The sequence below is a fragment of the Rhinopithecus bieti genome, unplaced genomic scaffold, assembly GCF_001698545.2.
Source record: "Rhinopithecus bieti isolate Rb0 unplaced genomic scaffold, ASM169854v2 scaffold_44774, whole genome shotgun sequence".
NCBI lineage: Eukaryota > Metazoa > Chordata > Mammalia > Primates > Cercopithecidae > Rhinopithecus > Rhinopithecus bieti.
Window position 1 is genome coordinate 745,493 of NW_016819032.1, and position 27,603 is coordinate 773,095.

At 35.9% G+C, this 27,603-nt stretch overlaps 1 protein-coding gene across 1 annotated transcript in view; it reads right to left on the bottom strand.

Moving 5' to 3' along the window:
- Positions 1 to 13,935, bottom strand: part of DSG4 (desmoglein 4) — a 36,410-nt gene extending 22,475 nt beyond the window's left edge. Inside the window, exons 1-6 of the mRNA XM_017858045.1 lie at positions 13,888 to 13,935; positions 5,718 to 5,753; positions 4,060 to 4,191; positions 2,345 to 2,500; positions 1,849 to 1,993; positions 60 to 226 (exon numbers count right to left, since the gene is read on the bottom strand). Coding sequence (XP_017713534.1) covers positions 60 to 226; positions 1,849 to 1,993; positions 2,345 to 2,500; positions 4,060 to 4,191; positions 5,718 to 5,753; positions 13,888 to 13,935 — 684 coding nt within the window. The remainder of the gene's footprint in view (positions 1 to 59; positions 227 to 1,848; positions 1,994 to 2,344; positions 2,501 to 4,059; positions 4,192 to 5,717; positions 5,754 to 13,887) is intronic.
- Between the last annotated feature and the right edge of the window lie 13,668 nt (positions 13,936 to 27,603).

Sequence of the window (27,603 nt, forward strand, 5' to 3'; positions counted from 1 at the left end):
TATCTTTGTCTTTTCAAAATTGAATTTTTTATTTCCTATTCATTCACAGAAGGCTTTACCTCCCTGTCCAAGAAACTGGACATGGTGCAGACCTCTCCAGTGTACCTATTCAGAATGAACATGGGTGCACCTGACGGCTCCTGAGAGACGATCTTGTAGGCAATTTTAGAATTCAGATGATTTTCTTCATCCGCATCTGTGGCACATAACTTTACTACCAGTGCATCTAGAAATAGAAATGGAGGTGGAGAATGGTTGGGACTCCTAGAATAAATTCAGCAAATCATAAGGCATAAGAAGACAGAGTGGTTGATCTTCTCCTGAATTCTCACTGTTTGAGTTGTCCATGGGAATATAGTACCATAACTTTCAGCTCTACCAGTGATTACAAAAATAATTGTGGTTTACTTTATAAAACCCTTTACTATTTTAAAAGTACTTGCACTCCTTAAATGATTACATGCTAAATTAGTAGCAAAACATAGTTCTCTTTAAAGCACGAAGAAGAAGTTCAATAGATTCTTTATCAGAAAGCTGAATAAACAGATTTTTATCTGTTTTATTTTTTGCCATGGTCTTGTGAAATCATTTTCAAAAGCTTAATTAAGATTATAGTTTAATTAAATTCAACATTGTAATTATTTATTGAACACCTGTATTCTTAATTGCCACTTATCCAGAAAGCAGATAATTACTCCTGGTTGCACTGGAAGATAGCATTTTACCAAACAGTCACAAATATATAATTATTGAAAAGAAGACTTGTCCATAGCAATATAAGAAGTTCCTAACTACTCATAGGTAGAAAGAATAGATATCCTAGGCAAATCCCCAGAGACATCAATCTACAGGACAGATTTTTCAGAATTGTCAGGTCCTTGATGTTCTTTTGCTTCCTAGGCAGGGGGACTTGGTTGTGGGTTTCACCTTCTCTTCCTTCACCAATGTTGTCTTGAGGTGTGTTCATGAGTAATCAAAGATGGACTTTGGACTTTGGCTCTTCTAGGCAAAATCTCTTTGCCTCTCTATGGGAGGACCATCCTAGTTTAAAAAAACATACTGTGTTTATCTGCCTTTTCTCCTGAAATTTATTTTCCTATTTTCCCCTAAATTTGTTTAGAGGTATATGGGCAGACATAGATTTGAAAGGGAAAGGGACATTAGAGGATTGGGGAACAAACTGATATTCATGTGCTGGACATAAAATCAAGGTCAGAAGGCAAAGGGAGAGGAGAGACAGGAAAGTAGCCATATAAGAAAAGCATAAGAATAGGAAGGAAAGAAGTTCAGGAGAACTAATATGAAGGAAAGACAGAGGGTATTAGAACTGGAAATGGAATTAAGTGGAATGGAAAAAAATGAAAGAAAATGAGAGAATAGAATATAGTTTGCTATGTAGTCTGTGAAGATCAATGATTACCCTTAGTGAATGATCTGATGGGTACAACTGCACGTGCTTGCACCATCACGCTCTACCTGGTGTGGGTCAGCCAAACACTTTGAGTAACAGACCAGAACAGAGCCTTCTTAAACATTCCTGGTTTATTCCTCAGTTTGCTCACTTGGATTTAGTTGTTCATGTGCCCAGTAACAATCTCTAGGGAAGGTGCTAAGCACCTGCTAAATTCCTGTAGGGATCTTCCGCAAGTAAGAAGATATTTTATTTTATCATTTTAGACATAGATTTCCTTTTCTAGCTCAGTTATAAGTTAAAATATGTGGGGTTTATTCAAAATACAAGTGTGACTTTTTCTGTCCTTTACATTTCCTGTATGTCAGTCTTCTAAAGCTTTTGACCAAGAGAAGTAGATACGCTGTGACACAGAGAAGGAATGTCATTCTACTTACTGGCATCACTATTTTCTTCAATACTGGCTGTGTATACACTTTGTGAAAAGACTGGAGCGTTATCATTTATGTCCATAACTTTGACTCTAAGCTCAAGAGGCCTTTCTAAGTCTTCACCCCGTGAATTCAGAGCCCGGCAATAGATCTGTGGAAAGTTGGAAAAAAGCTGTCTTTTTCCACCAAAGGAATTTTAGTAACATGCTTGAAAATATATCAGAAAATAGGCAAAGAAACAATTTTTTCCAGTGAATTCAGACTGTAGTACAGTCAAATAATTTAAATATGATCAAGACACTTGACTACATGTACATGCAACACACCAGAGAATCCTAAACTATAAACTTTTATTTTCACACTCTTTCCATTCCTTCAAGTCTTCTATTTGGGTTCAGTCTACCATGATTTATCAAAAGTAATCCATTATCTTAAGGCAATATTTTTTGAAAAAGGGAAGAAAACTAATATGAACAAATCAAAACATACGGTTATGACTTACCAAGAAAAGTGGAGTTATCTCTCTGTCTACCACTGAAGTGATGTTAATTTCCCCAGTGCGAGGATTAATGGCAAATACCCCATATGGTGGTCGATCAATCCCTACTCCAGAAATTCGGTATGTAATCTTCTGGTTCGATTCGCAGTCTGATCGAATCTATGAGAAAAATAACTAGGATTGTGATCCAATTTAGAGCAGATAATACTTAAGAGTGTAGTGGAATGAGAAGGGAATGGGCTTCTTAACCAAATGGGCTTTGGATTGAAACCTGGCACCATGAATTAGTCCTGTGTGACCTTGGAAAATTTACTTAACTTTGCTCAGATCAGCTTACAATGGGGATAATATTACCTATCACACAGATTTGTTGCGGGAATTATGTGAGGTAATGTGTACAACATACACACTTGATGCTGGGTTTGTTATTAATAACACATTGTTCAATTCTCTGATTTTTTAGCATATGCAGAAAGAGCTTCACAAAAGAAATTACAATCTTTACTATTTTTTTTTAAAAAACTTGTGTCATATTAATAAGTATCCTACCTAAGCTGGAGTCTGAGATTTAGTCAAAATGGTCTATAAATTGAGAATATCAGAGAACTATAGTGGTTAGAGATATTGGTAATAATTTTATAAATGTAAACATACTGCACCACTTTTCTGCCAAATAGATTTTATGGCAAATATTCTGCCACATAGATTTTGCTTTAGTAGCTTTTTTATCTATTGCTGATAAATTTAAACTGAAACAGTTTTGAAATCTCACCTATATACTAAAGATAAGAGCATTCAGTAAAATAGTAAGATTTGTTACCCGCACATTCACCGTCGAATAAAGACTGCTGGAAATAGAACTTGGGTTATCTCAACTCTAATCCAAAGGCCCTTTTTGGATAGAAGAAAACTTAAGAACCTCCCAAAATGCAAAGGTAAAGAAAAGAATATGCAATATAAGTGGAATAACATAAAGCTACCACTATGAGTTGAATGGAAATAATAATTTAAAAGCATCCCTCCAATTTGAAAACATCTGAGAGAGAATAAATCTGTTTTCTTGAGCTAAGGTTGTATCTGTAACATCATTGCTGATGCTTACTACGTTTCAATGTAAAGCTGGAAGGAGGGAATTCTGCAGATCAGTTTACTGTTCAAGATCAAGATGCCCAGAAAGAGTGAATGAAGCTATTAATGTGGATCCCATCCCTCATGGATCAATTTATTACACATTCTTTAACTCTCCTTCTTTTCAGTAGGCATTACTTGTGAAAGTCTTTTAAGACTCTCTTATTTTCTGGGTGTGGAAATCTGGTGGGAACTTTTGATACTATCCTTACTTTCTCGGAGTGAATTCATCAAGTGCAGTAAACTTAGCTTGACTTTCTGGAGGGCCAGTCTTCAGACTGTCATTAAGTGAATACACTTCCTATGACATTGACAAGCAATAATGAGCAGAACACAAATGGATGAACAAAGCCCAGTTGTGCTGGAGATCCAGCTCTTTCTTCTAGAATCACTTGCATTGACTGCCTGCCCCAATCAGCCTCCCTGCACATGATATTCAAATTGTGCAGGGAGGCTCAGCAACTGGAGCAAATGACCACATTCTGTCTTCTTAAATAACTGTGGAGCAGTGAAGGCTGCAAATCTTGGAAATATTTGAAAGCTTCCCTGCTCTGCAAAAGCATCTGTCATCAGCTTGCTTCGTCACTTACTTTGGCAATGGGGTTCCTCTTGGAGTTGTCCTCTCCTTCTCGACAGGCTGCGGCAAACTTGATCCACTCCCGCTTTTGTCGCCTGACTGTTTGCCATTTTGTAGTGCCATTTTCAATGTCAAATTCCTTCACCTTAAGCAAAAATGGTTCGGGTGTCTTACAGTGTTAGAACAATTTTACTTAGAAAGGACATTTATTTAATATTGTAAGGTGCATTAGGAAGAAACAGTGATATTGAATTTGAAGAACAGAGAACGTTTTCACGAATTCACAACTCTGGCTACATACAGCTTGGTTACCCCTGGCTGCCACTCCTTTTGGAATCGTCTTGGTTCCAGTTATCTGATTCTAGTGAAACAAATTTGATCAGCTACTTGAGGAGCTCATGATGTGCTATACTGTATAAGTTGGGCAGTTTTCCTTTTTTCAATCTATCTTCACCATATAGGAGCCTTGCCTACCTCATGCTTCATTGAGCTTTCACCAGAATTTATAGTCTGCAGAGTTTAAAGATTATCATTGCTCCATGTATGCACATCCCATATAACATAAAAGTTGTGCTGGTGAGTCGTGCTTACCTAAAAGAGAGAAGAGACTTTTTCTCTTCTGTTGATAAGGACACCACTGTGGCTAAGCACCCAAATATATTTTTGAGGAATTAGAAACATATTATTAATATTGGAGGAATTGATGATTCCTCTAATAATTCCATGGACACCTATAAGGCTTTGCAATATTGTCATTTGTATCTGTGCTTGCTATATGGTTTTTCTTTTGTAGCCTTAAGTTGCTACTGTTGATGTATAGTTAAGAATTTCATACTCTTAATGAGATTAGAAATGTCACTACATGTGCAAGCATATGTGTATATATGCATAAACTATATATATGTGTGTGTTTATTTTTGTAAGTCCTAATGTACCCCCTGAAACACAGGTGATTATAAGTTTATTTAGGCTAAGCTTCATTTAATTACCACTTTGTGGGAAGGAGGGGTTTCACTGAATGAAGCGTATATTACAACCAGGGTATTTACATCATTTCCTCATTTTGATACAACTTACTGAAATGTACCACCTATTCCCTATTTCACCAAAAAGATGAGAAAAGTAATTTTGTTTTTTCCCAATGACTTGAGAGGATCATAAGGAAAATTTAACTACTGTAATAAAATAAAGCTCTGCCAGAGATAGAGGACAGCAGCTCTATGTCCTGAGTTCCACTCTAAATGGCACCAGATTGTATGTTTTCCATTCAGCTGTGATTATACAATTTGAATGTTTGTCCTTTTTCTCATTGGTGAACCATTAATTATCTTTCTGTCTAATGTGTCTAAACAGTCTTTTCCCACTTTAAAGTGTCACTTTGCTTCTTTTGCTTTGCTAGTGGTTGGAAAACATAAATAAGTTAACTACTCATATAGTTTGATAAACAGGAGTTACTAAGACAACATGCTATTGCAAACACATGGCCTAAGAGCATATAGATTTGGGAGCCTGGGCTTTACCATTGCTATTTCAGTTCACCAGAGATTCTTTCTCTTAACTTTTATCTGGATAATTACAATTTCAAATATTCTGATTTTTATATATAACACATTACAAAATTCAGTGTTTGTTTTAATTTTAAATTGAGAAAATAATTTTATTATACATTACCTCAACAATAAATTCACTGTTTACTTCCATCACCACCTGTTTTAATAGAAGATACCACATTAGCATCAATCTGCATAATTTAGAGGAAGCCACGTCATAAAAACATTGACAATTTCTTTTATTAATTCATTTTAAATATACATTTTGTTGATAATATGAAATAAATATGGCTAACACAAATGAATAATAGACTTTTTGCCCTCCAAAGTATTTACATTTTAGAGAAGACAAACACATAAGTCTATACAGCAGGTTAGGATACCTCAGTGGGCCTGATGGAGGATAGAGAAGGCAACTCAAGTTATCCAAGTGAATTTCAAGAAGACTTCCTAGGAGAGTAGGGATTTGAAAGGGCTCTGCAGAATGAAGCTAGTTTAATTGATGAGGAAGAGCATTTCAGCCAGGGTGAAACAAGAACACAGTTGTAAAGGCTCTAAGTCAGCAGATGTTCCAGAAATGGTCAATAATATTTTTGCTGGAAGGTGAGGGAACGTATGAGGAGCTGTGGGAGACGCAAGAATCTACATGCTGTTGCCCTCTGATGCTCAGTGCCATCCATTAGAAAAACAGATGAATAAGTTCTTTGTCAGTTGGAATTTATTTTACTCCTATTACTCCTTGAACTCTTATATCACCTTTCTATTGATGAATTATTCCTTCCATAGGTTCATCTACTGGAATATATTTTCAAGCTTCAAACGTATTTTAATGTATTTTAAGGTTTTTGTTGAGCAGTCTAGCATACTTGTCTGTAATGAAAATACAGGTATGAATAGAAATTTTATTTTATTGAAATTTCTGTCATTGTGAAACTCTAAGTGTAAAGAAACATTTTTTTCTCTGAATTGGATTAGTTTTACAAATATACTTAGCTCACAGCTGAGCAAACAAAATGCGAATATTGAAATTTCAATGCAATATAATTAAATATGAAAAGTGAAACTTTATTGGAAATGCATTGCAAACACGGGGATGAAGTTTTAGAAAAATTAGTTCATAAATAAATATTACTTATTATTAGAATTAAACAAGCTTCAGAACCAATTCTATTTTGTCTGGTTTTGTCTTTCAGTTGTAAGAAATGGGAAAACTTGTTCATATTAACAGATGACACTGGAATTTTTTTCTGGTAGCAGAGTCATTAAATTCTTAAAACTTATTCTGAATTACATGACCTAAATCTATCAGGCAATTTATCATCAAAATGATTTTTTAATGATGTATAAGTTGACAACTCCTTTAGGTCCTCTTTTAATTTTGTTGAAGACAAATAATTGAAAACCATGACTTGCAAAAGGATTTGTTAAGTGCTTTGAAATTAACTCTCTTTCTCAATACTGATGTCAGTATTTTCCATTATTCCTTAGTGTAGTGTTCCAGATAATTTCACAATCTACTGGAGTGCAACAGAATAATGTTTGCCATGGCTGAGAGGTGTGACTTTTTAAGGGGGATCTGGGAGAGAAGGACTAGCTTGATACCTCAAGTTCAGGTGCACGCTGAGGTAGATTGAATTGAAGAAAGACTAGAAGTTGAGGATCTGGAAAATGCTAGAATAAAACTAGAGTTTTAAAACTAGAGTTTTAAAGGAATATGCATTCAGCAAAATATGTGTCCCAATTTGAAGACTATTATAGTAACAATTAAGCTGATATCACATGTATATTTCGAAGTTCAATGATTTATAGTTCATAGTGGATATGTAGCCTTAAATTATAATTTGGCTTAATAAAAAACAATGTGTTTTATCAAAAATTTCTTGAGACATGCGGGCGCGAGAACTCAGTAGTGTGGTTTTGGACAAATTCCCTGGCTTCTCCCTGTTTCAGACTCTGATCCAAATAGAATGACCAAGGTGGAAGTGACAGGCACAGCAAATGCTCAGTACATTTGTAAAGAGGAAGGAAGAATGAAGGAAGAGTTTTCTTCTGTGATTTCAAGGACGCGTTCATAGTGCCCCGTGACATCTAAAAGTACTAGTCTATCATTTTTAAGGATTTGAAAGTAGCCACATCAAGCAGACTTGTCTGTAGTTTAAAGGGGTGAGGAGTTTTGAGTTCATTTTACCTTGGTCTTATCCTTTCTACGGAGCCCAGCTCAACTGAAGTAACTCTGAGAATTTTTTAGTATAAGCCCCTTTTCATCCTTTTGCTGTCCCTGAATTTTTTATTTTTAATTATTTTCAGGCCAGGGAAGTGGAACACTAGAACCCAGGGTTCTCATCTAGCAGAACCTGTGCTGTGCTTCCGTAGTACATTTGTGGTATTTCTGCTCCCTGCTCAGCTGGTTCTAAGGATAAGGGTAACAGAAGCCACACTCTCCAAATCCTGTCACTTTATATACAGGTCTCCTGGAAGGAACTTGCCAGGTATTACTCCCAGGCCCTGTGAAATCATAAGCCCTATCAGGAGCCCTCACTTTCTAGGAAACACCTGTTAATAAGTGTTTTGGAAGAAGCATGGAATGACATCAGCCTCCTAAATTGCATAGCATAGTATAACTGTATGAACCTCAGTTAAACTGTGAAAAGTAGTCATGGACTCCTAGGTAATTGTGGAAATTCCTTGCCTACAAAAGTCTTTTAAAAATTTTTTCTTTCTTAAGACCAGTCAAGTGCAGTAGTGAGACAGGGGGGAAAGAATAGAACAAGGAGCTTGACCTGCAAGTGACTGTGAACAATCAGTTGAGACAACTCACTACCTTTGGACCAGCCCGAAAGTCATGTTTTCAGAGCAATATGTGGTTTAGGCATCATCCACTGATGTGGCTTGACCTGAGGCCCTGAGTAAAAGACACACACACAGAATGGAAATGGCTGAGCCAGTCATCACAATGGTAAAGTACTAGAAAAGGGAGTTGGAGGCACGTGCTGTTGAGGGAGCAAACATAACCCAGAGAGATGTGTGGTATCCTGAGTGTGTTACAGTCTCTCTGGGCCTGGTTGATGACAGTTTCCTGTTTCACTTTATTTTTGGATGTCCTTTCGATAGGTTGCATTAATGGCAAAAACTTGAACAGGACTTTTACTGGAATATAAAAATGCTTAAGAAACTAAAATTTGGCCAGGCGCAGTGGCTCATGCCTATAATCCCAGCACTTTGGGAGGCTGAGATGGGCAAATCATGAGGTCAGGAGTTTGAGACCAGCCTGGCCAACATAGTGAAACCCTATCTCTACTAAACACGCACACACACACACACACACACACACACACACACACACACACAATTAGCTGGGCATGGTGGTGGGTGCCTGTAATCCCAAGCTACCAGGGAGACTGAGGCAGGGTAACTGCTTGAACCTGGGAGGCGGAGGTTGCAGTGAGCCAAGACCATGCCATCGGACTCCAGCCTGGGTGACAGTGCAAGACTCCATCTCAAAAAAAAAAAAAAAAAGAAAAGAAAAGAAACTAAAATTTATGTCTGTGGTAATTTCTGAGAGAGAAATGAAGAGTAAGACACAGGCCTAGAAAGAGTGACATGTTAAAACAGGAGGCAAGCAGGAAAATAAAAAAAGATATTGGGATGAATTAGGCAATGTAAAGAAAGAATGTACAGTGTTGGGCATTGGCCCAAAAGGGGAAGGGAGTCAATGCTGGCAGAGCGGAAAGAGTTTTGGGTTCACATCCTGACTGTCCCAGTTGTGAGCTGTCTGACTAATTTATCCCATGAACATTTTTTTTTTAATTTGTAAGATTTGCCTTTCGAGACTTTTGTAATCTCTTCAAATGGTTTTGTTAACTGTGAAATGTTTTGTTAATGTCAGGTGTTAGAATGGAAATGTAGTGGTTGGCAGCTTCAGAGAACCAACACCTTGTCTCAATTTGAAACAGTCGAGCTCTTTTTAAAGCTCACTAACCATGTTAAAGTTGCTCATCAACATGTGGGTGGGAAATATATGATGAAGTGACTTGGTAAGAAAGATAAGTTAGAAACTAAATCCATTCATTCATTGAAACATTTTCATTGACAAAGCATGTGACAGACACTGTTCTCCGTGTGCAAGACAAGTTTTGACCTGTAATAATGTATATATTCCAGAGAGGAATAATAGGATATGCCATACTGTATGGTCATCTAACTTTTAGAAAACTGCAGAAATTTTTATGAGTCTTGTTTTCTCTTTTAATACTTACTTCTAGAGAGAATACGATGATTTTACATAAGATATGTAGACTCTAAGTCATATAATATATGCTTCTTGCAATATTGGAATAGATATTATTCTCTTACATTCTGAGTGTATTTAAAGTGGTAGCTACAGAACAAGGCTACTGAAGTAAGTAGTCAGTTTTGAAGTCATCCACATATGTAGGACCAACTCATTAATAAGCAGTTCTTGCCTGAATAATGCTTATAATAATAATTGAGTAAAGCAGTTACCATCCTACTAGGTCTACGGTAGAGTTGCCAAGTTCAAGCCTAATTATACCACTTTTGTTTATAATTGAAGGTGTATCAATAATGACGTTTTAGTTTGTAAGCCATGTAATTTTCTGTGTAGAAAAGAAGGGCAAACATTTCTCATGCAAGTTATGTCTAAAGATTTCCCTCCAGGCACTGTTGTCACACACCCTGTAGTCAGAGCTGCTTTCCATGAGTGAAGAATTCCAACTGTGCTCCCACTTGGGGAAGGGAAGGAAACATTACTGCAGCTTAATCAACGGTTTCATTGCTCTATAAGGAACTCCTTCCTGGATACTTAAGAACTAGAAAAGAGTCATCGGACTATGCACTCAGGATCCAGAAGCTCTCCCCCACACAAAGAAAGTATCTTTCAAAAAGGAAAAGGGTCGTAGAATCCCAAGGGCCATGAAATCTTTTAGGGCAGAATTTTATCCTGCAAGTCAATAAGCAGATATTCTTGAGAAAACGATACTAAGTTATAGGTCATGGTAATACCAGATATCTCTTGGGATATAAAACTTTTTATATAAGGTTCTCACCATGGACTCTGCAGAAATTTGAAGGCAAAAAATATAAACTTATCCACTGATTTAAAATACATTTAGTAATTCCTTAGCCACTTATATCAACAAAACAATAATATAGGTGAGGTTTGCTTTGATGTAACCTTTGGGGTGATGAGTACATTCTTTCTGTAATAAGCAGTACTGAAACTGATCATTTAAAGCAATCTAGGGTATTCTGTTTAGTACAAATATCAAACCAAATCAGATAAGGTGTTTTTCTCTCCATCATACTTGTGGAAATTTGCCTGACGAGTAAATAAAAACAAATTTCTGTTCCATGTTTTAGAATAACATATTTGAGTGCATGTGAGAACTAAATTGATAAGTGGCGAAGTTAGATTTAAATATGTTTTCAAATTTTGATGCCTGCTCTCAACTTGCAATGAGATAATAGCTATATTTAGCCACCTACCTTCTTTACTTCCCAGAATCAGACTATTTAATGGAAGTGTTTACATCTTATATGTAGCATGAATGGTCACCACACATAGAGAAAAATTCTTATCTGATAAATGGTTGTCTTTTATGACCTTATCAACTTGATATAATATAGGCCTCTTCCAGCTAATGACTGTCCTGCCTTAAGTGAGTCCTTCCTTATAAAATTTATACAATCTGTAGCATTACCTAAATCCTCAGATTCCCAAATTTATGAAAACTAGTTATGAGCCAGAAATGAACTTCTACTATGTAAGTATTCAGTGGAGATAATTTTAGAATTGCAGAGTTTCTACAGTAGAAGCAACTTAATAACATCATGTCTAACCATATATTCTCACATGAGATCAAAGGAAGCCCTGAGAAGCTGGGTCCTTTTGCCAAAGTCACACAGCCACTTTGAAGAGGAGCTGTGATTCAAACCCGGGACTTCTGAGTCTCAATTCACTGTTGATTGTCCCTCACCACCCCTATCTGTTTTATAGGAGAAGAACACGATAAGCATCCTTAGGAAGAAAATGCCGAATGACTCGTGATAAAATCAATGCCCTATTGTAATCTAGAGTTTTGAGTACCTTTTACTGGTTAGCCAGTCAGAGCTTTGTTTAAAGTACTCTTTGCGGTTGAGATGTAGCTGACACAAAGTACCTGGGAGTCTCTGAGAGGCTGCCACACCCTCATTAGTGTAAGCTGCAATGATGCCCCAGAAAGTCTTTGATTTAATTAATGAAGAAGGGGCAGAGTTCAAGTTCAGGAAATTAAAGACAAGTAGGCATGCCTACTTTCTTATAATATCTATAACATCATATTGATTCTCCTTAAACAATTCTTGTATTTGTTTCAATTTTGAAACATGCTAGAAGTCTCTACCTCCCAATTCCAGACATTATTGATTGATATGGTAAGGGATCTATTATACATGCATAAAGAAAAAAATACATAAAGAACTTTTCACAATTACCATGAAATGTCAAACACAAAGACTTCAGTATCAATGAGGAGTAGGAGGAATTAAGTATTAAAAATGCTAGTGTTACCAAGGAAAATAAATAAATACTACCAAAAAATATCCCGAGTCTGAAATACAATACTCTTTCAAGATCAAGGAGAATAATCAGCTCTTCAATTAAATAATATTATCATAAAACATGCCTGTGCAGAAGGCAATGGGAGGTAAGATTTAGTGCTCAGAAGTGGCCTCTAAAATCTTGACACATACAGTTTTCCTTACAGAAAACCAGAAGTTTATCTGAGTCAAAGCATGAAAAACTCAGTAGAAGTGTAACAAGAGGTATATACTAATAACTTACTATTTCTATTGAAGACCAAGTTTGATTCTTGCCTCTTCTTTTAGTAACATTTATTTTATGCAGTAAATAAATAATGATCATTGTAACAGAATATTGCCCTTCTAGGTTGTGTTTTTAAGTTTAAAATATTTTCAAAATTGTCTTGTTTAATAATCTGTCTCCTAAACTCAGAGGATGCAATATTCTACCACTGCTCTCACGTTCCCTTTTGAGCTTGGGGTTGTGTGCTGGCAGTGTTTGGCTCCTGAGCTGCTCTTGAAGTTTAGATATGTGAATTCCAGAAGAGTAGCTCTCACTGTGCCTACTGGAGAATGATGTGCTCCCATCTCTCCCAGCCCTAGCTACTCTCTGTTTCTTACAACTGATGTTCAGAGGAGTCTGGTATAATTGCCACTTGCCTAAGAATAGGATGGGAATCATTTTCTAAGCGTGGGTTGTAGCACTAATGTGGATACTGCTGGGAGATTGAAGTGTGGCCAACTATAATGCGTTCATCTTAATTTACTTCGAAAAATTTGTACAATTCCTAATAATCCTGTCCTCTTATCTTCCCACTTATTTTTCTCAGCTATTTGGACTGAATTGTTCTATCATTTAATCATCAGTAGACTTAAGTCTAGTCTAGTATAACTGATTCTTTAAACAAAACTTTTCTAATTGAATTGGCAATAGTTTGGTGATTAGCCAACTGGAACTCTGTTCTTTGGAGTTGGAATTATCTCTTTCTAGGGTAGGGTACTTGCTATGTATGCTGCCTGTCTGGAAATCATGTCACACCTTGGGCACCCAAAGGTTAGAGGAAAGTAATATAATATCCAAAATGCCATGTTTACTGTAAAGAAATAAGTCATTTAAATATTTCTTTGCTGGTCTGTAGGAATGTATTAATAATTTGAGAAAAGGTTCGTCTTGATGGCTGGGCTTCATTTTTCTTTAGCAATATCTGACTGGAAAAAATTTTCGTGACTTAAATATTCATCATTATTTGCAATGTAATTTCAACATGGCTATCATTCCTCCACTTTGAAAGAAACTCATAGGGAGATAACTGTTGAAAAGAAATGGGCTCAATTAACTTCCCTTCAAATTTGGAACCCATTTGCACTGGGAGTTTTCACAGCAATCTATCTGATTTATTTATATGACCATAGAATATGAATTTTATTTCCAATTAAAAATTTTAAAATAGTCCTAGCATTTAAAGTGAAGTAGATTATGTCTCTGAGGGCATATAAATTTAATTCAGCCAGATTCTCATCCTGCTTCTCCATGGCAGTTTGTTCCTCAAGGCACAGAGAGTTGTTTGAAATTAACAGAGGCTGGACTTCTAGAACTCTGTTTGTAGGAAGGGGATTAAAAATGGAATAAATCCCATGTAGAAAGCCCATCTGCTGACAGAGACAAGACCTTGAGGCTGCATTTCCTTCCCACCTCTTTAAATTCTACTTACCACTAGAACGATCAAAAGGCAAAAGTTTCTGAAGAAGAGCCAATCCATTCCTTTGGGTTTCTCTTGCATACAAATCCTGTGAGATTCAATTTGAGCCCTTGTCTTCTTGGTTCCGAATTCTGCTCTACAGCAAAATACGCTTCGAGACACCCTTTTAGGAGGGCATGGGTGATAACTCTGGTGCTCTCTGGGCAGAGAGATGAAGATACTCTATAATGACTCTGTTTCCCCACCCCAAACTCTCAGGCTGGTCTGGAAGACTGGCATTGTTTGGGCTCTGGGTAAGATTTTAGACACACCTTGATTCTTATTGCAATGAAACCCTTTGTTGGACACCAAAGAAAAACCTTACAGAGCTAGGACAAGATTTACAGGGAAGATAGCCAATGAATAAGAAATTACTCACAACATAAAAAATAATTAAAATGCTAGGGCCTATCATCATGCTGAATAAAATTAGAAGGCTTCTTCTTACTGCCAACATTGTAAAAGCAAAATTACATATACTGACAACACATACACACACATGTCCACTACAGAACCCACTTCAAGGAATGATACTTTTAGCAGAAGCCATTGTTGAAAGTCATCAGGCCTCAAGTATGGTATAGGAAGAAAGATAGAATAATGAAGCTCATCTCAATTCAGTTGATTCCTGCTTCTCTCTTTAAAATGTCTTGTAGTTGAACTGCACTCTCTTCTTAAATAACAAAGCTAAGACGAAGGAACTCTTATTTAACTAGTACCAGTATGTTTGTTTCCATACGTTGGTATTTTCTTTCTTGCTTATTCAGTCAAACCTCTACAATATGATATTTACAAAATCATTTTAAAGTAATTACAGTACAACATTCTCACTTCTCATGGTATTACCACTGATAAAAAGTACATAGTGTGGGTGAAGAACGCTGTTTACACCATCACAAACATTTATTAAGGAGAAACTGAAGTTGGAAATGTGAGAATTTAACGAAAAAAAGCTCTGAGTGGGATCTGGATATTTTTGAATATTGTTTCCATTTTTTCATGTCTCCCTTTTCCTTTGTTAGTATGGGTTTGAAACAGGTTATAGAGTATCCTGATACAAAAATTGCAGGCTGGCAGCAACATCAATAAACTTAAAAGAAAATGCAGTTAACTGTTCTCTGATTTATAGATAATACATGTTGGTTGGAGAATTTCAAAGGCAGACTGCTTCCTGTCTTCACTATCCCATCACTGTAATTCAGAAACAAGGCTGACCCTGGTAATAGAATGTATTCTAAGTATTGCTTACTTTTTTGAGAAAAGTAGTTTTAGCATTTTTGGAAGACAGATAAAGTAATTTATTTTTGCATTATTTCATGTCATGTTGAATTAGATAATTTAATTTGCCTAAGAGAATTAATTAAACAACACTAGGTCCTTATGTGATATTGCTTTTGACAAGGGAAAAACAACATTCTTCTCTATTGTTCTGTTTGAAGGAGATATTTCACAAAGGTTTCTACCTTTTGTTTACACTATAGATGATTTCTTCAGAAATACAAGATTTTCTGTCTACCTGAATGCTGTTTATAGGATGGGTTTTAAAGAAAAGAAACAGGAAGCAATAGAAATAGGTACTAGATCATTTATGTGGGTACCTCTAGCTTTCTCCATTTGAAACTCCTGATTTAAGTGGTATCCAGAATTTGAATACAGATTATAATCATGAGCATATTTAAAAGATTCTTCAATAACTAAGGAGTGACTACCTGAAGCCCCATCATTTCATTTCTATTTACTCCTTGGAGATTTGTGGAAATGATCTTTTGTTTAAAATTTTTTTTTGGAGACAGAGTCTTGCTCTGTTTCCCAGGCTGGAGTGCAGTAGTGTTCTGATCACAGCTCACGGCAACCTTTGCCTCCTGAGTTCAAGCGATCCTCCCACCTCAGCCTCTCAAGCACTTGGGTTTACACGTGCATATCACCACACTTGGCTAATTTTTAAAATATTTTGTAGAGACAAGGTCTTGCTATAATGTCCAGGCTGGTCTCAAACTCTTGGGCTTAAGTGATCCTCCTGCCTTGGCCTCCCAAAGTGCTGAGATTACAGGTGTGAGCTACTGTTTCCCACAGGGGATGATTTTACAGTGGAATTCTCAAAGACAAAACTTGGTTATGTTTCTCAGCTTGTGTAGATAAAGAGTAGCTACTTCTGTTTCTCTTGAAGAGTATCAGTCATTATAGAAACAGAGCACAAAACATTAATGCTTAAAGATAATCACAGAGATCATATAATCCAATCTCTCCTATCCTCCCTCTCTCCTACCCATGTGATAGTCCAGAGAGGCTGTACGGTTTATTAGGGCCAAAGACAGGCAAGAATTCCATCTCTTCTTTCAAAGTCAGTTTATATAAATACCAAGTCACTTTTCATTATTAGCTATGTATGTAAAGGCAAAATAGTTGATGGTTTAACACTATTAGCTTTAAAAGACTTTCCTATACTTTAGAGTTTACTGAACTGTTGGTTCTATGAGCAGAATATTTTTTAGTAAGTTTTTTTATAGTATTTATTTTTGACGTCAAACCAGTGACATTTCATTTGCTCAGATGAAACCATACATTGACTTTCAGGGATGCTATTGATATTTAATTATTGTTCTTATGCTTCTGTAATGTTGTATAAAGTAGCAAGACACCTTTATTCTCCACATCACATCTGTGTAGAATATAGTGAGAGCTTTAACACATGTACTTTTCAAATCAATGCCATAGAAGGCAAGAAATTCAATGTGTACCAATACAAGTTCTCTTTGAAAAACAGAAATGTAATTTATACAGGCAAAGATATTGTGGAAATGACATTAGGGCAAACTTTTCCATCAAATTATTCTAGTCTAGGGTTACTACTGGATATTATTCAAGTATCCAAGGACAATTCTATTTCTTGAAAGCAGGAGTTAGGGGAAAGGAAATTTAAAAAATATTTATGGTCCTAAAGTATGCTGGTCAAATGCAGCACAAGTTGTTTCTAGAGCTGACACAAGCGAAGGGTTTTCAATTAGTCTGGGCCTGGGGAGCAGGGGACAAAAGGTAAACAAGGCTTGTCAAGGTTTTGACCTAGAGTAATTGCTGTGAATACATGTCTGTTCACCTACCACACTGAAGATAAACATCCTGTCCCCTCATTAAAGGCAACTTATGTATGGCAACAAGGGGCCGGCCAACCAGGTTATTTAGTGGGTGTTAGAAATCATAGAGATTAAACATCAGTTTCTTAGTTATGTTATTTTCATAAAGATTATGTTAGTTTATACCCTAAAATCATACTTACATCCTGACAGAGATGCCTTGTTGATTATCTCTGTGACTTCACAGATATAGGATATATTCCAAATAAGTGGAGACAGAATAGTAAGGCTTCTAACTTTATATTAAAGTGTATTACTTACATACTTATTGCATACTTGCTACATACTTATCTCAGAAATATCATCTTAGTTTACCTCCTGCCTCCCGATGACTACAGTGGCAGCCATTCTACAGTGTGATAATTACTTAGATGTCACTCTGACTTCTTCAGTGACTCTGGCAGTGCCCCTCTTATGACAAAGTTGTATCATGTACATGGTTAACCTTTGATGCTGTTCGTCATATATCTGGCTGCCTCGACTATAGAATCTGGTCAGCTCAGGATGTCTGAAGAAGAAATCCAGCAATAGGAAGGTCAAAAGGTAGGCAGTATTTTTTTGAAATATATTTCTTAGGCCATTATGTAGAAAATGCAGATTTCCTGGCCCCAAATTTAGTGAATCAGAATATTTGGGGATGAGATCTAGAATTATTCATTCTTAATATGCTCTTTAGGTAATTCTGGGGTGGCAGGCTGAAGTTGAAGAATTATTGAATCAGGGTAATCACCTGGCCCTGTGGGTGGCCCACGGAGAAATGGCACCAGGTAAACAAGAACATTTTTCTTTTTTCTTTTTTTGAGACAGAGTCTCCCTCTGTCACACAGGCTGGAGTGCAGTGGCGCAATCTCGGCTCACTGCAACCTCCACCTCCTGGGTTCCAGCGATTCTCCTGCCTCAGCCTCTTGAGTAGCTGGGATTACAGGCACCTGCCACCATATCGGCTAATTTTTTGTAATTTTAGTAAAGATCGGGTTTCACCTTGTTGGTCAGGCTGGTCTTGAACTCCTGACTTCAAGTGATCTGCCTGCCTCTGCCTCCCAAAGTGCTGGGATTACAGGTGTGAGCCACGGCACCCAGTCAAGAACATTTTTCTAATGTGAATAAGATTAGCATCTCTTCATGGGGTGGGCCAGGGGCCGGGGAGAGATATTGGTTATTTATATTTCTTTTTATTTGAAATATTTATTTCCTTTTTCCTGGTTTTCCACTGGGCTGCTGATGTCTTTAATGCTGGTTCTTTCATATACTTTTGTATATGAGAGAAATGAGCCTCTGTCATATGTGTCACAATTCACTTGTTTTTTTCTTTTGAATTTGTTTAGATTTTTTTGCAATTGATAATGATTATGTTTTTGCATAGGATAGGTTTTCATCAACAATTCTGCTTTCTGTATTAGTTTATTTGTCATAACTTATTACAATACAGAAGTTTGTAATAAGTTATGACAAACTTAGTGACTTAAAACAACACAACTTCATTATCTTACTGTTCTAGAGGTCTGAAGTCCACAATGACTCTTGGGCAAGGTTTGTTCCTGCTAGAGGTTCTAAGGAATAGATGTATCTCCCTGCTATTTCCTGCTTGTAGAGGGTACGTTCCTTCTTTGGCTTATGTCCTTCTTCCAGCAATCACATCATCTCTGCTTCCTTCCTCATGTCTCCTTTATGTCAGTAAATTTACATGAATTCCCTAGGTTGTATCAAGGTGTGGAATTTCTGGGTCATAAGTTAACATTTTTTTAACCTGCTAGAGAATACCAACTGAGCTCCCATCAGCAGTTTAAGGAGAGTTTTCTTTGCTCACCGACACCAATATCAAAAGCATTCTTAGACTTTTAAATTTTAGCCAATTTGTAGGATGAGTATTATATGTCATTTGCATTTCTCTGATTATTGCTGTTAGGCATCTTTGCATATGTCTATTGGTCATGTGGAATTTTTCCTTTGTTATTAGTATTAATTTGCATATGTCTATTGGTCATTTGGATTTTTTCCTTTGTTATTAGTATTAATTGTTACTATTAATATTAAATTATTTAATTAATGTTATTAATATTAAATATCAATATAAACATTTAATATTTTCATATTAAAGTGTTTCCCCCCTTTTAAACTGTATTGTTCTCTTTGCTAAAATAATTTTAGTGCTCTACATTATGCATATCCATGTATTATTTGTTGGTTACATGCATTACAAATATTTTGAACTCATTCTGTGGTTCATCTTTTAAATTTTTTTGATGAGTTCTTATCATGACTAGAAACTCTTATTTTCAGTCCCCATTTATCAATTATTTCTTTTATAGTTAATGCTCTTATGTCTTGTTTAAGAAAGCTTTTAATGTACCTATAATATATTGCCTTACAAGTTTACATCTCTATATTACCTGGAGATGATTTTTGTAAATGGTATAGGATCAATTTCATCTTTGTTTTTATATAGATACCTTAATGTCCTAGCACATTCATTGAAAACAGTGTGTTTCTTGCACTGCTTATAATACCAGCTATCATAAGTCAAAATCTGTGCGTAAAATACATAATATACAAATAAAGATATTAAAAATTTAAATAAAAATAAGTGTTCATAAAAATGTGTATCTTTTAAAGTTGCATACTATCCCTTTTTTCCTTTTACTTATTTGCCTATTCTTACGTCATTGCTAATTTCACTTTAATTGCATAGTTTTGTAGTAAATCTTAATAGCTGATAGAGAAAGTTCCCCCACTTCGCTCCATTCAAGTGTTTTGGCTATTCTTGGCCAATTGTATTTCCTGTACTTTTTAAAATCAGCTATCTGTTTCACAAGTGAACTAGGATTTTGATTAGGATTGCAAAATATGTTGAAGTAAATTGGAAAGAATTATCAAATTTCATTTTTGGCTCAAGTATTAGAAACAGATAAACAGAAAATATCTCTTTTTTAAGGTTTATTTAATACAGTTTAATTATTTTTCAGTGTCAAGGTCTTACAGAGACATTTTAAATACTTACTGTTTGGTACTTGAGATTTCTTTGATGCTAGTAGAAATGTTATATTTTGTTAATTACATTTTCTTGCAGATAGAAATGCAATTGATTTCAACCATTTGATTTTCGTGTCCAGTAATCTTGTTAAACCCATATTTTAAATTTGAATGATATTTCCGAAGATTCTTTTGGAGTTTTGACTACGCAATCATTTAATCTGACAATAAGGATAGTTTTCTTTTTCTTCCAGTTTCTATAACATTTCCCTCCTACTTTCTGAACCATCAATGCCATGTTAAATGAAGCTGTGATAGTGAACATCATTGTTATTTCTGTATTTCAAAGAGAAAACCTTTAATATTCCACTATCAGGTATAGTATTTGTTTTATTGATTTTATATAAATTGTGTATAAGGTTAAGAAAATCTCCTGCTCATAATTTGCTAAGAATGTTTATCATAAAAACATGCTGGATTTTAGCAAACATGTCATATATATTGGGAAGATTATATGTTTTTTCTCAATCTACTACTGTATATATTACACGGATAGATTTTCTAATGTTAACCTGATGTTGCATTGTTGGTAATAAATACAAATCTGGTCACTAGTATTTTTGATATATTCCTGGATTCAGTTTGTGACTATTTTGTTTAGGAGTTTTCCATCCAGGTTCATTACAACCAAGATAATGGACATATCCATTATCCCTAAAAGTCTCCCCATGCAACTTTATAATCCTTCCTTCCCACCCTACCCAGCTACCCTATTCCCAGGCAACACTAATATGTTTTCTATCACTAGAGATTAATTTACATTTTATGGAATTATATATTATGTTATATATTTATTAAAGTATAGTTTATTTTTTACGTATGGGGTTACACAGTGTGTTCATTTTTGTTTGACATTTGTGAGCACAATTATTTTGCTATTCATGCTAAGTTTTGTGCATCAATAGTTCATTCTTTTTTTATTGCTAAGTAATATTTAATTGTATAAGTATAGTAAAATTTTTTAAATTTGTTCATCTGTTGATGAACATTTGCATTGTTATCAACTTGAGGCTACCCGAAATAGAGTCGCTATAAAAATTTGTGTACACATCTTTGGTACGGATTTATATACGTTCATTTCTCTTGGGTAAATACCTGGGAGTAGAATGTCTGGCTCATGGTGTAGATGCATGTTCAGCATTTTAAGAAACTGTCAAACTGTTTTCCAAACTTGAGATATCATTTTACTTTCCCACCAGCACTTGGTATAGCAGACTTTTTAATTTTAGCCATTCTATTAAGCACGTAGTGGTATCTCATTGTAATTTAAATTTGCATTTTCCTTTTTAAAAATAATTTCAACTTTAATTTTAGATTTAGGGTGTACGTGTTGTTACATGGGTACATTGTGTGATGCTAAGGTTTGGGGTATGGTTGATTCCATCATCCAGGTCTGAGCATAGTACTCAGTAGTTAGTTTTTCAGTCCTTGCACCTTTGCCTCCCTCCCCACTCTAGTAGTGTCCAGTATCTACTGTTGCCATCTTTATGTTTATGAGTGTCAATGTTTAGATCCCACTTATAAGTGAGAACATGTGGTATTTGGTTTTCTGTTCCTGAATTAATTCACTTAGCATAATCGCCTCCAGCTGCATCCATGTTGCTGCAAAGAACATAATTTCATTCTTTTTTAGGGCTGTGTAGTATTTCATGGTGTATATGTACCCCGCTTTGTCCACCATTAATGGGCAGCTAGGTTGATTCTGTGTTTTACTACGGTGAGTAGTGCTGTGACGAACATACAAGGGCGTGTGTCTTTTTGGTAGAATGAGTTATTTTCTTTTGGATATATATCCAGTAATGAGATTGCAGGGTTGAATGGAGGTTCTGTTTTAAATTCTTTGAGAAATCTCCAAACTGCTTTTCACAATGGCTGAACTAATTTACATTCCCACCAACTGTGTATAAGCTTTCCCTTTTCCCTGCAGCCTCACCAGCAACTGTTTTGTTTTGTTTTCTAAACTTTTAATAAAAGCCATTCTGACTGGTTTGGGATGGTATCTCATTGTGATTTCGATTTGCATTTCTCTGATGATTAGTGATGTGGAGCATTTATTCATGTGTTTGTTGGTCGCTTGTATGTCTTCTTTTGAGAAGGGTCCATTCATGTCTTTTGCCCATTTTTTTAACGCAGTTATTTGGTTTTTGCTTGTTCAATTGTTTAAGTTCCTTAGAGATTCTGAAAATTAGACATCGTTGGATGCATAGTTTGCCAATATTTTCTCCCATTCTGTAGGTTGTCTGTTTACTCTGTTGATAGTTTCTTTCACTATGCAGAAGCTCTTTAGTTTAATTAGGTTCCACTTGTCAATTTTTGTTTTTGCTGCAATTGCTTTTGAAGACTTAGCCATAAATTTTTTGCCAAGCCCAATGTCCACAATGGTATTTCCTAGGTTTTCTTCTAGTGTTTTTATAGTTTGAAGTCTTACATTTAAATCTTTAATCCATCTTGAGTTGATTTTTGTATATGATGAAAGATAGGGGTCCAGTTTCATTCATCTGCGTATGGCTAGCCAGCTACCTCAGCATCATTTATTGAATAGAAAATCCTTTCCCCATTGCTTATTTTTGTCAACTTTGTCAAAGAGCAGATGGCTGTAGGTGTGTGGCTTTATTTCTGAGTTCTCTGTTCTTTTCCATTGATCTATGTATCTATTTCTGTACCAGACCCATGCTGTTTTGGTTGCTGTAGCCTTATAGTATAATTTGAAGTCAGGTAATGTGATGAAGCAAGCTTACTTTATATAGACATTAATAACATTAATGAGGGCTCCACCTTCATGAGCTAATCACTTCTCAAAGGTCCCAACTCCTAATACCATCACCTTGGGCATTAGAAATCCAACATATTAATTTTGAGAGGACATGAACATTCAGACAATAGCAACTCTGAAAGAGAGCTGAAGGAAAATTAACCAGTTCTAAATGTTAGTAATTTGGATACAAATTTTACTGTATTTAGTAGACATTATTTGTGTTATGGGTGTTTTTGGGGCAGAGGGGTTAATAACCATTTTTAGGCTCTTTGTGAAGATGGGTTATTTTCCATTTTTATTTTATTTATTATTTGTTGGTTTCACAGAGCTGAGTAAAGTAAGAATGTCTTGACTCTGATATCATTTACTGCACATTCTCAATGTCTTCATTTTTGTCATCTTTGGCAGTTTCCTCTTTGTCGAAGCTAAAATATATATATTTTTAGCTTATTTATTCCTAATTATGGCTTCTAGTTTGTCAATAGTTATCTAATTATATCCCTATTTATAATTAAAGTAAATGTACTATGTCACTGAGGCATATTAAAACATATACAAATTTAGATCTGCTCCAAATTCCAAAACTATTAACTTGGTTTTTTTTTTTTTTTCTATAACTTAGCTCTCTAAATTACAATTCCCTTATTTCGCTCCCTAGTGAATTTTGGGAGATTAAATTAGATACTTTTATGTAAAGAAAATAGCACATAATTTATTCTCTTTTAGTGTGTTCCACTTTTCAGAATTTCTAGTGAGTGTTTACATATTTTACCTGTTTATTAAAACCTATAGTATGGGGTATAGACCTGACTTGATTTTTTCCACATATTAATATCTAATATTTAGTGATAGTCATTAAATACAATTTTTCTTTTTTTGTTTGCTACTCTGGTTCATAATGCATAATTTGTGATAGTTGTCTCCCTGTATTTGAAATTTTATATCATATTGATTTTTAAGTTTTATTTTGGCTTTCATGACTATTAAATATGTTATTCATCTTAAAAAAGAATTCATTATCCTTACTTCAGAAACCATAATGTTGTAAAAGGAAGACTTTTAGGCTTTTGCTAAAAGTGTTGGTAAAAGAAGACCAACCAGAAGGCTTCCAGGATTTTTCTAAGGAGGATTGAGCTCCATTAATAATAAAACCTATTAATTATGTCACTTGTCTTGAGTTTCCCCACTGCAAGGCTTATATTCCAGTTTTCCAGTCTCCTGTTTATTTTTGTCTTTATACTGAAAGCAGATTAGTTTTCTTGGTGATGAATTCTCAACAGTCAAGTTTATAGAAGATGATGTATAAAGCAAAATATTAATTTATTAATTTGCAGTGAGTAATAGCTCTTTTCATGGGAAATAACTTTGAAGTTCATATCCTCTCTGCAAAGGATGCCCTCTGCTTGCTCTGCTTGCCCTAGCAATCAAGGTAGCAGTTCAAAAATTATTCACTGGTCATGAACAGAGAGCAAAGATGAGTAGACATTTTGACATGCCCTTCGCCTAAGCTGCAGGAATATTTGGTAAAACATTTTTGCTCTAGGAGAGGGAAAAATTACATTTATCCTGCCAGAGAACAACACTTGTTCTTGAGTTCAGCCGGTTCAGAATCTTTCCATACGTTTGATTTCATCTATCAGGTGGTCTTTTATACTTTTTTTTATTTATCAATCTCACAGAGTTCTGGGAGTACATTTCTACTGCTACTATGATTTTTTTTTTTTTATGTGAAGAAAGATACATTCTTGTCCCAACTTTAGAATCCCTTTTTTGGACTCTATTTTCAAATCTTTGAAAATGTTTATGTAAAATAAACCATTTTTTCTTTATCCTACAGCTCTAACTAAAAATTAGTTAAGTCTAAATTTTTACATAGCTCATCTTTTCCTAAAATGCATGTAAGATAATTGGCTGAGACACATTTTACAATCGCACAAAATGTAGTCATATTGTCATTCAAAGAGGTACCATCACACCAATGAGCAATTTGGAAAAAGTAGTTCTGTTTGGAGTGGTGAGAATTTGATAAGCAATTTGCTGTAATCGAGGGTGTCAGTTCTCTTATAGATTGTCAATGCAAGGATGGGTTTTAGAACCATGTGAGTATAAACGAACTGCATTTATTCATGTGCTGAACAAGTTTCTGTTTGTTGCTGTGCTGATTTCTGTGCATCACACATTAATTCAACATTTGTTATTTAATTATTTTCATACCCAACTAATGGCAATATAATGTAATTTTTTTGTTGTGCCTTAAAAGAAAAACAAAACAAAAAACAACAACAACATAAAAAAAAATGGAGTTTTGCTTGTCGCCCAGGCCAGAGTGCAATGGCATGATCACGACTCCCTGCAACCTCCGCCTCCCGGGTTCAAGCGATTCTCCTGCCTCAGCCTCCCAAGTAGCTGGACTACAGGTTCCCGCCACCATGCCTGGCTAATTTTTGTATTTTCAGTAGGGATGGGGTGTCACTATGTAGGCCAGGCTGGTCTTGCACTCCTAACCTCAAATGATCTGCTTGCCTTGGCCTCCTAAAGTGCTGGGATTACAGTCGTGAGCCACAGTGCCTGGTCTGTTGTGCCTTTTAAAATAAGCTAGGCGCAAGAACGTGTCTCAGAGAGTGGGTAAATTGGTATGATGTTATTAGTAACAACTTATTAAAATGTTGGGGTTATGTTTACAAAAAATGATGACTTTGATGAATTCATAGCCTTTCCTTCTGGCAGTAGATATCAAAACCAATTATTCAGGCCGTTCCTAAGTTTATAATGGTAAAGCCAAGTCATGTATTGTAGAAAAATGGTTATACGTGTAAGCACGCTATGGGGGGCAAGCATCTAATTAACATAAATGATATGAAAGTTAATGACACAAGGGACCTGAAGATTTTTCTATTTCACACCGTTGTGCATTGTTACCCAATCTATTAATATGGTAGCATCTGACCCATTCTTATTTACAGGGAAATGTTCAAGAAAGGCCTGTCATGTCAGCAAATTCTGAGGTTTCTCGTGGCATCTATTACCACAGTGCCGCAATATCCCAATAGCTGTTAACAGACCTTGACAAGGCTTTCTCCGTATTTTTCTCCTATCATTTCAGTGCCCACTCACCCAAAGGGCCAGCTCCTGCATTTTTTCACTTCACTGATGCCAAAGCCTCTTTGCCCACCTGTGCAGCAGATGCAGGGAATTAACTATTTCCAGAAGTGGCCCTTAGTTATTCACTGATGGCAGCTGGTATGTATAAATACACTATCTCCCTTATTTATCCGATGGCTTAACCACATGGCATGTACTACAGTGGCTCCCAGTGTTTTTCCCAGGAGGACTAAGCTTCGATTGCCCATGGTTGTAACTGGCTTGATAGGTAGCTTGATAGGTATTGGTAGCTTTCCCTTGCATGTTTCATCTCCCTGTTACCTACCAATGGTTCCTTTACCTCCTTCCAAAATTGCTCTGTAATCCTGTCTTAGAGTTTGCATTTGGGTGATCCCAATATAAGGCAGTGATCAAAACAAGCTAAGAATCACATGTCTATAATTTATTAAGCTGAAACTGGCATATACTTTGAGACACACAGTTAACAAATTGAATGGATCAAAATATTTTTCTTTGAAAAAATGTGACAAATTATATTCTGGGTCCAATCAGATGCAAACTTTGGTAAGAATCAGAGCCTGATATTCTGAGTAGTTTAGAGAAAGTTCTGGAGGCAGAAATTCTTCCTTCTAGGTTTTATATAAGAGCTAAAGAAAGAAGAGGTATGACTGAGAAACAGGCGCAGACTGGGATATACCAAGTTGCTCGGCTTCCTTTGTAAAACTAGAAAAAGCAATTCTCTCAGGGTCAGCTGGAATTTGTCTTATTTGAACTCAATAGCCAAGCAGATGACTAGAAACTGGCATCATTTCTAAACTGTTCAACCAACCTAACATTCTCCATTTGTACTTATTACGTTTGAGTTTTTTCAAGGCAATTCATAGTGAGATTTAAATATAATCTGTTGCTCAGTGACCTTTTTCCCTACTTTTTTTTCTGTAATTGATCTGTCCAGGGCTTTTGTTTTGTTTTTGTCACTTGTTTTGCTACCTGCTGTGGTTGGATCACTCACTCACTTGGATTATCGCAGTAGCTCTTTAACATATCTTGTTGATTTTTGTGACTTCCTTCCCAAAGTGTCAACCCTGTAGGTAAAATGTTCCTTTAAAAATACAAATCCAGGCTGGGCACAGTGACTCATGCCTATAATCTCAGCACTTGGGGAGGGCAAAGCGGGAGGATTGCTTCATCCCAGGAGTTCAAAACCAGCCTGGACAACATTACAAAACTCTGTCTCTACCAAAAATACAAAAATTGGGAGGGCATGGTGGCTCATGTCTGTAGTCCCAGGTATTCTAGAGGCTGAGGTGGAAGGATCTCTTGAGCTCAGAATGTTGAGGCTGTAGTGAGTCATGATCATGCTACTGTACTCCAGCCTGGATGACAGATCAAGAGCCCATCTCAAAACAAACAAACAAATAAACAAACAACCCCAAACCTGAACAAAGCACTCCTCAGCCCCAACTCCCCAGTAGCTCTCCATTATATTCAGAATAAATTTGTTAGGATGGCCTGCAAGACCAAGCTCAATCTCAGTCTTTTCCTCTGGGATCTCCTACCTCCTGCTGCTTTCCTTCTTTTAATCTCTCTACACACAGAGATCTTGCTCTTCCATGAATATCTCTCTGTCTGAAATGTCCTGTACCCAAATAGCCACATGGCTTGCTCCTT